The sequence below is a fragment of the Oncorhynchus mykiss genome, chromosome 7 (assembly GCF_013265735.2).
Source record: "Oncorhynchus mykiss isolate Arlee chromosome 7, USDA_OmykA_1.1, whole genome shotgun sequence".
In the NCBI taxonomy this organism is placed as follows: domain Eukaryota; kingdom Metazoa; phylum Chordata; class Actinopteri; order Salmoniformes; family Salmonidae; genus Oncorhynchus; species Oncorhynchus mykiss.
The window spans coordinates 76,529,673-76,543,394 of NC_048571.1; the positions used below are offsets into that span (position 1 = coordinate 76,529,673).

At 43.0% G+C, this 13,722-nt stretch overlaps 1 protein-coding gene across 3 annotated transcripts in view; it reads right to left on the reverse strand.

The window, feature by feature from the left end:
* LOC110528512 (copine-9) overlaps positions 1-13,722 on the reverse strand; it is a 137,961-nt gene that overhangs the window by 59,586 nt on the left and 64,653 nt on the right. For all 3 annotated transcript variants that reach the window (XM_036984090.1, XM_036984091.1, XM_036984092.1), the window contains one exon: positions 12,524-12,600. In XM_036984090.1, the coding sequence (XP_036839985.1) occupies positions 12,524-12,600 (77 nt within the window). The remainder of the gene's footprint in view (positions 1-12,523; positions 12,601-13,722) is intronic.

Sequence of the window (13,722 nt, forward strand, 5' to 3'; positions counted from 1 at the left end):
TGTGGAGTAACAGCAATGTTGTTGATCCATCCTCAGTTTTCTCCTATCACAGCCATTAAACTCTGTAACTGTTTTAAAGTCACCATTGGCCTCATGGTGAAATCCCTGAGCGGTTTCCTTCCTCTCCGGCAACTGATTTAGTAAGGACGCCTGCATCTACCAATACTGTAGGTGGCCTTCTTTGCGAAGCATTGGAAAATCTCCCTAGTCTTTGTGGTTGAATCTGTGTTTGAAATTCACTGCTCGACTGAAGGACCTTACAGATAATTGTATGTCTGGGGTACAGAGATGAGGTAGTCATTACAAAATCATGTTAAACACTATTATTGCACACAGAGTGAGTCCATGCAACTTATTATGTGACTTGTTAAGCACATTTTAAGTTCTGAACTTATTTAGGCTTGGCGTAGCAAAGTGGTTGAAGACTTATTGACTCAAGACATTTCAGCTTTTCATTTTTAATTCATTTGTAAACATTTCTAAAAACATAAGTCCACTTTGACATTATGGGGTATTATGTGTAGGCCAGTGACACTTCATTTCATCAAAATATCTTCATCTTTTTAAATAACAGTCATCATTTGGGGCAAAGTTGGGGTTTTGTTAGCTAACTTGTCATGGTTTTTCACACCGAGACTAATGTGAACAGGTCTGAATACAACAAGTAAAGCAATTTCATTTTGGTTTGAGTGTGTTTAGTTTGACCTGTAGATTAAAAACCACCTACGTACTTTAGCAATATTATTCAAGTCCGGACACTCAGAAGATCAATGCCAGCACATTGTGATCTAGCCTGGATTTCAAAGACACGGCAGGTTACTAGCTACACTAACTGTCTATGATATGTACAACATTTGATCTATTCAGGCCAGTCCTCCCTCTTCACATCCCAAGAGTGGGTAGTGCCTAGTGACAGGTAGTCTGAGGAAGTGTTGCCACGTCCATGACCCCTCACTCCTGTGGATAAGTTGTTGCCATGGCGACATGTCATTGGTAATAATAGCCAGATCCGGAAAGGACCATCGAGACCAAGCTTCCTTCAGGTTTGTGCTTGGGATATACTGTTTATAGAAAGGCTATAATGTGAGTGAGTAAGAGCGATAAAAGTATTCATTTCTTTGATCTTGATAACTCAGACACCGCTTCCCCAATCACCTAACTTTGACTAGAAAAGGGCTCCACTCAAAGTAGTCCCGGAATGTTGGAAATCAGACGAAACAACAAAAAAACTATTTGTGGTCTTTCGCAGGGACATAAGTATAACACAGGAGAGGAGCACTTTGCAATTTTACCTGTGCCACAGGTCTACTCAGTTGCCTACTCTCCACAACAGAGAGATCGGTCATGGGCATGACGGATAGAGAAGGTGAGGAGCGAAGTGGAGGAATGGAAGGGATGGAGGAGGGAGAGAGGAGATAGCCCCGAAATAGGGTCTCTCATGGGGCCACTGCACAGGGAGGCGAATGTTCATTTTGATTACAAGGAGGGGGATGCTGGTGGTGTGACAAGCTTGGCCCCTGCTCTACACCCCCAGCCCCTCACCACACCACCCCCGTCCCTCGCCCACCCGTCACCCGCTGATGGGAATGACAGGGCGACAGGGCGAGTGACAGCAGGAGCAGCTCATTCAATTACCCGGCCTTCTGATGAAAAACATGTTCACCAGAGAGAGGGAGGGGGACTAGATGGGGGGGAGTGGGGGGGGGGGGGGGGGACAGGGAGAGAGATATAAAGAGGAGAAAGAGGGAGGAATACAAAGAGGAGAGATAGAACAGGGAAGAGTGAAAGACAGAGAGGGGAGGGGGATAGAAAGAGGAAGAGTGAGACAGAGAGGGGAAGGAGATAGAAAGAGGAAGAGTGAGACGGGGACGGGAGGGAGATAGAAAGAGGAAGAGTGAGACGGGGACGGGAGGGAGATAGAAAGAGGAAGAGTGAGACAGAGAGGAGGGAGATAGAAAGAAGACGAGTGAGACAGAGGGAAAGTAGATAGAAAGAGGAACAGTGAGAGAGGGGAGGGAGATAGAAAGAGGAAGAGTGAGAGAGGGGAGGGAGATAGAAAGTGGAAGAGTGAGAGAGGGGAGGGAGATAGAAAGAGGAAGAGTGAGAGAGGGGATGGAGATAGAAAGAGGAAGAGTGAGACAGAGAGGGGAGGGAGATAGAAAGAGGAAGAGTGAGAGAGAGAGGGGAGGGAGATAGAAAGAGGAAGAGTGAGAGAGAGAGGGGAGAGAGAGATAGAAAGAGGAAGAGTGAGATACAGAGAGGGGAGGGAGATAGAAAGAGGAACAGTGAGAGAGAGGTGAGAGATCGAAAGAGGAAGAGTGAGAGACAGAGAGGTGAGAGAGATCATAAAGGGGAGAAGGGGAAGATCAATTACAGAACAGGAGGGAGAGAGAAAAATGGAAGACACGAAAGACAATCACCTAGAAAAGAGATTCAAGAAAAAGTATTGCCTGTGCCTCCTCTGTGTTTTGTCCCTTAATTCACTCCAATTACCTGAAATAAAAATCTCTCCTCTTTTCTCCCCTCTTTCTCTCCCCCAACAGCAATCTGGTAAAGAGCAGCCCACCACTGTGAAACTCTCCCAGATACAATGGGGGCGATTATTATTGGCAACCTTGATAAATATGAGAAGAGAAGACTTTATAAAATAAATAATACAAATACTGAGCTATATTGTATGCAAAAAATAAAGTGGGAAATGCCATGATTTTATACTAACACATTTGCTCAGCGACAGATATTTTCCAAAGCTCCTGCCAAAATATAAAGCTACAGTAAAACAGCAGCATATGTCTGCGCTATCTGTGGAACGCTGCACACTGTAATCAAGAGCTTTCCACTTGGCAACATGTCTACTTTGTCTTTCTACTTGGCAACAGGTCTACTTTGTCTTGAGGTGGGTGAGAATGAGAGCCTGAGGGTACGAGAGGGAGAAATGCGATGAACGAGGCAAGTCACTTAGCATAAAAGGTCTACTTTGTCTTGAGGTGGGTGAGAATGAGAGCCTGAGGGTACGAGAGGGAGAAATGCGATGAACGAGGCAAGTCACTTAGCATAAAAGGTCTACTTTGTCTTGAGGTGGGTGAGAATGAGAGCCTGAGGGTACGAGAGGGAGAAATGCGATGAACGAGGCAAGTCACTTAGCATAAAAGGCTCAAAACTCCAACAGCATTTGTATTTTTTCAGTTTAGTCTTTTCTGGCTGACCTTTTTTTAGTCCCTCCTCTCTCTCTTTTTCTTTCCTCTGTTTCTCTGATTATACCTCACTCACCTTGTCTTTCAGACAGGCCCCCACTTGGGATGTGCTCTTGTCAGAATATACACTCAAAGCCCTCATTCCACCGGAATGACTGAAATAAAAGACTCCCTCCATTTCTTATCTTCCCCCTCCTGAGCACTAGGAATCGTCAGGCGGGGAGTCTCCTAGCATCCCACCACCCACATAGCGGTTAGAGCGTTGGGCCAGTAATTGAAAGGTCGCTGGTTCGGATACCCAAGCCGACAAGGTGAAAAATCATTTCAAATTTTTTTTTTATCTTCTGGGTAAAATGTTCCATTCTTAGCTTATGCATGCTCTATTAAACTCAAGTCTGTCTAAATGCAAGTCTGTCTAAATGCAAGTCTGTCTAAATTCAAGTCTGTCTAAATTCAAAATACTCCGTGTGTCTCTGTCTTTCCCTTGAATCCAACACAAACAGCGACGTGCTGCTCCAAAGCGTCCTAGCAGGTATACAGTGGTTGCCAGTAACATTTGAAGCACCCCATTTGCATGACAAGCCACTTGTAGATGGAGTATTTGGAGCTGTAACTTCATCATCTGCCTCAGCTGCATTATCCACCTTACAGACATTTTCATGGCATTATCATATCTAAAAAGCCATAGTGAATCTTTGAGTCAAGGGAAAAGAAGCACCATACATTGTCTGGCTTGGGAAGACAACAGCAACAACACCAAATAGAGCAGGGGTACTCAAGTACTATTTGAAAAGGTCCGGTCACACAAATTTCCTATGTGGAAAAGATCCTAATGGATATTGTCATTTATCGGCGTAGTCACAAACCCCACCTCTCAACCCATGTGACCCTAAGCTGTTCAACCTGTTCACATCCCTCTTGTAGGCCGAGAGAACATTTTGCTGTTTACAACTCCTGCAATTCTAGCCATTGTGCCATGGGCAACGAGAAAATGTTGCAGTTTTAATGTCTTTTTTTATATTTAATATTATGTGTTTAGATCATACCAAGGGTCATAAACCTGACTGAGTTCCTAAATGATTAGTATTTGTTTTGTTGGGACCAACTACTGACCCCGTTCTGGGTCCAGACTGTGGTCCACCTGAGTATGGCTGACAGAGAGTCTAGACAAAGTATCTCTACCCTGCCATCTTAGTCCCAGCCAGTCAAACAGTTAATACATTATGCTGATATCCTGAGGGTGGATATGGGGCTATAAATAGCTTATAGCCGATAAAATGCTCACAAAACTAACCCCAGGACCTCTCGTCACTGATGCCAGTACACAGGGAGCGTGCCTGGAAGAATTGGTTAGTTTCCACGTTTCTCAGCGTCTCCTCTTGGTATGAGGGTGACAAGGAGACTGTGGGTGGCATGCTAAAGGCGTTTCAAGCTAATTATCTATTTGGACAAAGATCAAACACCCCACAGTGGAAATTATGTTCAATGTTTATGCAGAGCCCGGGCCTCTGAAATGCTACAAAGTCTCCTTGCAGGGGGCACGAGAGGAAATAAAAGTGGAAAAAATATAGAATTGAAAAAATATAAAAGGCGGTTGAAGGGTTTTGTGTCCTGAGATTGTTGCTTGAGGGATTTAGTGTCCTGAGATTGTTGTTTGAGGGATTTAGTGTCCTGAGATTGTTGCTTGAGGGATTTAGTGTCCTGAGATTGTTGCTTGAGGGATTTAGTGTCCTGAGATTGTTGCTTTAAGGGTTTAGACATCATTTTAAAAATATATTTGCTTCCTGGTTACATTTTCCTTTCTTAACTTATGCATGTTCTACTAAATTCTAAATATTCAGTGTGTCTGTCTTTCCCTTGAATCCAATGGGCATTCTTTCAGCTGCATCATTTTCAACAAATTCCATCTAGAACACTGCCTGGTTTCTTCTTCCGAGAGAGACAACAACAAATTCATTGATGTACAGTACAGTGGTTACTGTGTCTGTTGTGGCCTGGTATGAGTGACAGCCTTGAGAGTTGGATTGAAAGAGGTAATATTAAACCAGTGAACAAATATTTTTAGATATGGAGATACGCCTGGGAGAATGAGATTGAGGGCGGGAAGTGGGAGGACATAGAAGCAGCCCGATGTTTTTCATCTGAATCTTAATCTTATCAGGGCAAGAGGTGCTCGAGGAGCGGAACGTAATTACAGGGTAATTTTAGAGCGGTGTGTGTGTGCTGTAAACTTAAAGGGATGAAGGAAGGGTTGGGGGGGACAAGGACAAAGTAACATCCATCGAGTGTACCTGACAAATGAGAAATATGCCAATTATCACTGTATAATATTACATTTTTAAGATCTTTTACGCCACGTCGTTATACCAAGTATAAGCTGTTAATTTCATCTGTGTTTTTGTTAAGGTGAAGGGCAGACAACTGAGAGACACGCAGTTTAATATTCAATCCAGAAATCTTTAAGTCAAGTTGTTACACGCGCGGTTAACTTGACCAGTGTTTTCGTCTAGGGGAGCTGGGGCGGAGAGCAGACACTTGGGACGCGATGGACCGTGTGGAAGGAATGAATATGGTTGGCAAATTAATCGGTGTCACGTTCCTCTTAATTTAACTAGCTGCCCACAGCTCATACATCTCAATAAACAATGTTGGTAGGTTGTTCCTCTTTTAAATTGACATTTGCTACGATTTAATTTATTTGGGGAACGTGAAACAATCCTCTTGGCCATGGGATATTTCATTATATGGAGAATAATAAATAGTGGGAAGGGAGGCACGGTGCCATCCTGACCTGTGCATAGACTCCCATTAAAATAAATAAATGGGAAAATAAGTGTGTGTGTAAGTGAGACAGAGAGAGAGCGAGACAAGAGATGGAAGGGTTTGGTCTATAATTTGGTCTTCTAAAATGTCATTAAGTACTGTTATGGTATAAATATGTAATAATTGTGGCAAACAATACCTACCACCTCCCATATCTCTAAACTACCAACGAACAGATCAGTAGTACAGTTTCCATGCTATCTCAGCAGATGTATAGAAGGTTTGCATTTCAAGGTTTAAAAATACAGTTCATATTCCTACTAAAAGCATACTTAACTAAATGGAGGAAGACATGAGAGGGAAAAAAAATGGATTGAATTTTTCAAGGGAGAGAAAGGCATCAAGCAGATGAGGAGGTAGACCGCTGCATAAAAAGGTCATCATGAGGTTCAAGTGTCAGGTCAAGAACTTTGAAAGTGCAGTCTCAAAAACCATCAAGTGCTATGATGAAACTTGCTCTCATAAGGAACGCCACAGGAAAGGAAGTCCCAGAGTTACCTCTGCTGCAGAGGATAAGTTCATTAGAGTTACCAGCCTCAGATTGCAGCCCAAAATAAATGCTTCACATAGTTCCAATAACAGACACATCTCAACATCAACTGTTCAGGAGACTGTGAATCAGGCCTTTATGGTCAAATTGCTGCAAGGAAACCACTACTAAAGGACACCAATAATAAGAAGAGACTTGCTTGGTCCGAGAAACACAAGCAATGGACATTAGACCGGTGGAAATCTGTCCTTTGGTCTGATGAGTCCAAATGTGAGATTTTTGGTTCCAACCTCCATGTCTTTGTGAGACGCAGAGAAGGTGAACGGATGATCTCTGCATGTGTGGCGGAGGAGTGAGGTGTGACGGTGCTTTGCTGGTGACATTGTCTTTGATTTATTTTGAATTCAAGGCACACTTAGCCAGCATGACTACCACAGCATTCTGCAGCGATACGCCATCCCACCTGGTTTGCACTTAGTGGGACTATCATTTGTTTTTCAACAGGACAATGACCCAAAACACACCTTCAGGCTGTGTAAGGGCTATTTGACCAAGAAGGAGAGTGATTGAGTGCTGCTTCAGATGACCTGGCACCCACAATTACCATATCTCAACCCAATTGAGATGGTTAGGGAAGAGTTTGACAGCAGTGTGAAGGAAAAGCAGCCAACAAGTGCTCAACATAAGTGGGAACTCCTTCAAGACTGTTGGATAAGCATTCCAGGTGAAGCTGGTTGAGAAAATGCCAAGAGTGTTCAAAGCTGTCATCAAAGCAAAGGGTGGTTACTTTGAAGAATATAAAATATAAAGTATATTTTGATTTGTTTAACACTTTTTGGGTTACCTCATGATTCCATATGTGTTCTTCCATAGTTTTGATGTCTTCACTATTATTTTACAATGTAGAAAATAGTCAAACTAAAGAAAAACTGTTGAATAGGTGTGTCCAAACTTTTGACTGATACTGTATTATTTCAAATCTTAGAAAATATTTGAGTAGTTCTTCATTGAGCTTGACAGGCACAATGTAACCATTGGAATAGTCAGAAAACGTGTCAACCCTGCCTATCTGGCACCACGAGCAGACTTGTGCTGACGCTGAACGATCTTTGAAAGATGTCAGGAACTATTTGAACCCAGGTCTGCCTGCCACACACAGCAAACAGCCCACAGGTTTTAAAGCAGCACCAGCTCCAACTCGTGTACTTCTCCACCCAAAGTCTCCCACACAGGAACAAAAGTCTCCTCTCCATGGCAACTCACCAGTGCAGTGTATGCACCGTACCAGCAGAAATACACTGGGGGGGGGGGGGGGGGGGCAGGCTAAAGTAAGCACTCAAAGTATTTGAGAAATTTCAAGTAGTATTTGAACCCAGGTGTGGAGATAAATACAAACTCAGCGTATCAGCATATAGCCTACAGACAGACGTTGCAGAGACGCTGCCTGTCAGATAAAAATAAAAAAACTGCCGCAATGCCAAAAAACTCACTCGATACTTCAAAGGCTCACATTTCATGCTTTGAAATGTCATTTTTTTGTATTTAGATTAGAATCAAGACTCACACAAACTGAAATGAGTTTATCAGAATCCCGTGGAAACAAAGAGTTGATGTTGAACGTGGGGGGGTAGGGCCATCATAAGCCATAGACTTACAATCAGGGGCCACGGAGAAAGCGAGCAGAGAGAGAGAGACGTGGGGTCTGTTAACTGGTGGGTTGGTGAGTATTGGATTGATCAAAGCTCTGAGGCCATGCCAGTTTTCTGTACTGTACTGAGTGGAACGAAAGCTGGGTGGGAGTCCACAGAGGGACATTGAGCGTCGCTCTGCATATGGCTTTTAAATATTTCATCAGATGGACTGCCAATAGAAGAGATGTACATCTGAAGCAAGACCTTTTATTGCTAATTAAGCACAACGTTAATAAAGGGTGTGTGTGTGTGTGTGTGTGTGTGTGTGTGTGTGTGTGTGTGTGAGAGAGAAAGAGAGAGCGAGAGAGAGAAAGAGAGTGGGTGTTTGTGATATTTCTTCAAATTAACTTTAAATTAAGTTCAGATGCGATTGTGAAGGTTTTGATAATGGACTTTGGTGCCGTGGGGAAGCTAGCAAGACACTGGCATAAGCTTGTGTTTGACGGCCGTGGTTTTATGGAGCATGCAGCCTTGCCTTTTGTTGTCAGTTAATAGAATTCCCCAATGTTTTCCCAGATTCCCAATGGGAAGTAAATTACTATACAGTGGAAGGGCTTGAAAACTCCCTCTTCCCTGAGACTTTAAATAAAATCTGGGAGAGGAGGCAACTTCAGACGGACTCCAGTGTACAGAGCAACCACAAACACAACCTTGATGCCTTCTTATAATATTCAAACCTATTTAAATGTCTAATGTGGAAGGCAGAGTGGGAAGATGTAGTGAGAGGTAAGCCTTTCTTCTATATAGTGTCATTCAAAACCAGAATGGGTGGAAATAGATTAAGGATGGAAAAACATTTATTCAATTTCCAGCCATCTGTTTTTATGTAGGTCAGAGGCAGCTATCTGCTAAATAATGAAAATGGACACTGGATGATGGTTTGCTTGTGTGTGTGTGTGTGTGTGCGTGCGTGCGTGTGTGTGTGTGTGCGTGTGTGTGTGTGTGTGTGTGTGTGTGTGTGTGTGTTTACTATCCTTGTGAGGTTGTGAAATTGAAAGTGAATTCAGACAAGTGGGGACATTTCGCCAGTCCTCAAAAGGAAAAAAGCTATTTTAGGCTTTGGGGTTAGGTTTAGGGTTAGAACTAGGGTTATGGGTTAGGGTTAGGGTTAGGGGCTAAGGTTAAGGTTAAGGGCTAAGGTTAAGGTTAGGTTAAGGGTTTGGGAAAATATGATTTTGAATGGGAATTAATTGTTTGGTCCTCACAGTAAAACAAATGTGTGTGTGTGTGTGTGTGTGTGTGTGTGTGTGTGTGTATACCAGGCAGAGTAGGGAGGTGTAGTGAGAGGGAAGCCTCTCTTTAATAGGGTGTCATGTCATTAAAAACCAGAATGAGTTTAAATAAATGAAATTGATTCCATTTCCAGCCGTCTGCTCTTATGTAGGTCAGAGGCCTGTTAAATAATTTAAATAGACCCTGGAAGATGGTGTGTGTGTGTATGTTTACTATCCTTGTGGAGACCAGAAGTCCTCACAAGGATAGTAAAACAAGGACAATTCTGACAAGTGGGGACATTTCGCCGGTCCCCACAAGGAAAAAGGCTATTTTAGGATTAGGGGTTAGGTTTAGGGTTATGGTTCGAATGAGGGTTAGAATTAGGATTAGGGGTTAGGTTTAGGGTTATGGTTCGAATGAGGGTTAGAATTAGGATTAGGGGTTAGGTTTAGGGGTTATGGTTCGAATGAGGGTTAGAATTAGGATTAGGGGTTAGGTTTAGGGTTATGGTTCGAATGAGGGTTAGAATTAGGATTAGGGGTTAGGTTTAGGGTTATGGTTCGAATGAGGGTTAGAATTAGGATTAGGGGTATGGTTCGAATGAGGGTTAGAATTAGGATTAGGGGTTAGGTTTAGGGTTATGGTTCGAATGAGGGTTAGAATTAGGATTAGGGGTTAGTGGTTAGGTTTAGTAGCTAGGGTTAGGGGTTTGAGTTTAAGGTTAGGGAAAATAGGATTACAGGCTACAGCTATAAACAACATATTTCAAATGTTCTGCCTGCGGCAATGGAACCCTGACCTGTTCACCGGATGTGCTACCTTGTCCCAGACCAGCAGGTGCGGTAGAGATACTCTGAATGATCGGCTATGAAAAGCCAACTGACATTTACTCCTGAGGTGCTGATAAGTTGCACCCTCTACAACCACTGTGATTATTATTATCTGACGCTGCTGGTCATCTAAGACCATTTGAACATCTTGGCCATGTTCTGTTATAATCTCCACCCGGCACAGCCAGATTAGGACTGGCCACCCCTCATAGCCTGGTTCATCTCTAGGTTTCTTCCTAGGTTCCGGCCTATCTATGTAGTTTTTCCTTGCCACCGTGCTTCTACACCTGCATTACTTGCTGTTTGGGGTTTTAGGGTGGGTTTCTGTACAGCATTTTGTGACAGCAGCTGATGTAAGAAGGGCTTTATAAATACATTTGATTGATTGATTGATACCCCAAGAGACTTGCAGCTGTAATTCCTGCAAAAGGTAACTCTACAAAGTATTGACTTTGGGGGGTGGGGGGGTGAATATTTATGCACGCTCAAGTTCTCATTTTTTTGTCTTATTTCTTGTTTGTTTCACAAGGCATGTTGTGTAAATCAAATGATACAAATAATTTTGCACGCCCAATTTTTCAGTTTTTGATTTGTTAAAAAAGTTTGAAATATCCAATAAATGTCGTTCCACTTCATGATTGTGTCCCACTTGTTGTTGATTCTTCACAAAAAAATACAGTTTTATATCTTTATGTTTGAAGCTTGAAATGTGGCAAAAGGTCGCAAAGTTCAAGGGGGCCGAATACTTTCGCAAGGCACTGTATATGGTGGTGGTGGGCACCCCTATAGTCCCCAGCCTTTGAATGCCACTGGGCACTTTTTGTCCCTTTACCTGAGATCTGAAAGCAGATCATCTCTGATGTCATTTTAGAGAACAGAATGTAGAAGATGAAACAGTTCATCTCCATTGAAATGTTGGTGATAGAAACAGATGGAGAAATTATGCTCTCTCAGTTGCCATAGAAACATGCCCATCAAGTCACACAACACACACACACAACACTCACACAAAGCCCTCTTTCAGTCAGCACAATGCAGTCAAAAGGCACCATGCAGTCAAAATGTACATTTACGTAGTTTAGCAGAAGCTCTAATCCAGAGCGACAGCAACAGATTTTTCACATGGTTGCCTCGAGGATTCAAAGCAGCGACCTCTCGGTTACTGGCCCAACGCTCTTAACCGCTAGGCTACCTGCCTATTTACTATTTCCCACTAAACATAGTGACATACAGCACTGTAATCCAAGAGCAGCGAAGCCTTATTGACAAGTATCCTGCATTGGGAAATTCCCCACCAGGCTCACATGAAGATAAATGACATGGCCAAGAGTGGGACAGACAGTGATAGGATAGGAATATGATTTATCTAGGTCTGATAATGAATTACATGGTTCACAACACTGTTAGGAGAGTTTCCCTTCTCTCAGAGTGTGTGCTTTATGGCATTGTTGTGTTGTCTGTTACTCACACCAACCAAGAGAAACAGAGAGAGAGGAAGAGAGGAAGAGAGAGAGCGATAGAGAGCGAAAGTGAGAGCACGAGTGAGAGAGAGAGAGAGAAAGAGAGAGCAAAAGTGAGAGCGCGAGAGAGAGCGCGAGAGAGAGAGAGAAAGAGAGAGCGAAAGTGAGAGCGGGAGAGAGAGCGAGAGAGAGAGAGAGAGAGCGAAAGTGAGAGCGAGAGAGAGAGCGAGGACAAAGTTCTCAGTGTGTTGGTTATCAACTTTAATTGAAAAGGGCCCAATTCCATGCTGAGTCATCCACAGGGCCAGTATCGTGTCACTGACCTGGGTTCAAACACCATTGTAAATCATTTGAAATACCCCCGCTATGCCTGTTGCAAGGAACCAATAAAAAAGTGCCACAGTGCAAACCCATCCCAACTGACACTCCCGACAGTCTTAAGAAAGCGCTCAAAGCATTTGAAAGATTTAAATTAGTATTTGAACCCAGGTCTGGTTGTTCGGCTTTCACAAGGGATGCCTAACTATGTCTATAGCATGTGTTACTGCCTCACGCTCTCGTAGAATACAATCCTTCTCAGTCCAAGTTTGACGCTAGATTAATCTCTAGTTACATGCCTGCCGTACAGTGGCAGCCTCTGGGCTTAGACACACCAATAATTGTGTTCTTGTTTTTCCCAATCTAAGAGGCAATGAGAACATTGTGAGATTGTGGAGGCCTGTCAAATGCAGAGACGTACAGTGACAGATCGTGTTGTGATGCATGCTTGCACACAGCAGATACACAGTAGATACTTGATAGAAGTCATTGGTAGACTTACGACAGGGTTCTCTCCAGCCGACTGCCTGTGGACCCAATGATCTCCCCCAGAGTGCAGAACATCTGGCCCAGGAAGTCCTGTAACGGGAGAACAACTAGCTCATATTACCCATGGAGTACCAGATTTAAAACATAGCTCATATTATCCATGGAGTACCAGATTTAAAACATAGCTCATATTATCCATGGAGTACCAGACTTAAAACGTAGCTCATATTACCCAAGGAGTACCAGATTTAAAACGTAGCTCATATTACCCATGGAGTACCAGATTTAACACCTAGCTCATATTACCTATGGAGTACCAGATTTAACACCTAGCTCATATTATCCATGGAGTACCCGATTTAACACCTATAGCTTATATTACCCATGGAGTACCAGATTTAACACCTAGCTCATATTACCCATGGAGTACCAGATTTAACACCTATAGCTTATATTACCCATGGAGTACCAGATTTAACACCTAGCTCAAATTACCCATGGAGTACCAGATTTAACACCTAGCTCATATTATCCATGGAGTACCAGATTTAACACCTATAGCTTATATTACCCATGGAGTACCAGATTTAACACCTATAGCTTATATTACCCATGGAGTACCAGATTTAACACCTAGCTCATATTACCCATGGAGTACCAGATTTAACACCTAGCTCAAATTACCCATGGAGTACCAGATTTAACACCTAGCTCATATTACCCATGGAGTACCAGATTTAACACCTAGCTCATATTATCCATGGAGTACCAGATTTAACACCTAGCTCATATTACCCATGGAGTACCAGATTTAACACCTAGCTCATATTACCCATGGAGTACCTGTAAGGGTGTGAACTGGCGGCAGAGAAGTCAGACGCAGGAGAGAAATAACTGTGTTTCCAACGGTGCAGTTTATTTACAAAAACCCACCGGAAAACAGAATAGTAAAAATCAATGGGCAACACAACCCGATTTTCACCAGTACAGACGTACACAAACACTTACAATAAACAATCACCGACAAGGACATGAGGGGAAACAGAGGGATAAATACACAACATGTAATTGATGGGATTGGAACCAGGTGTGATGGACAAAACCAATGGAAAATTAAAAATGGATCAGCGATGGCTAGAAGGTCGGTGACGTCGACGGCCGAACACCGCCCGAACAAGGAGGGACCAACTTCGTGCCAGTACACAACCCCCC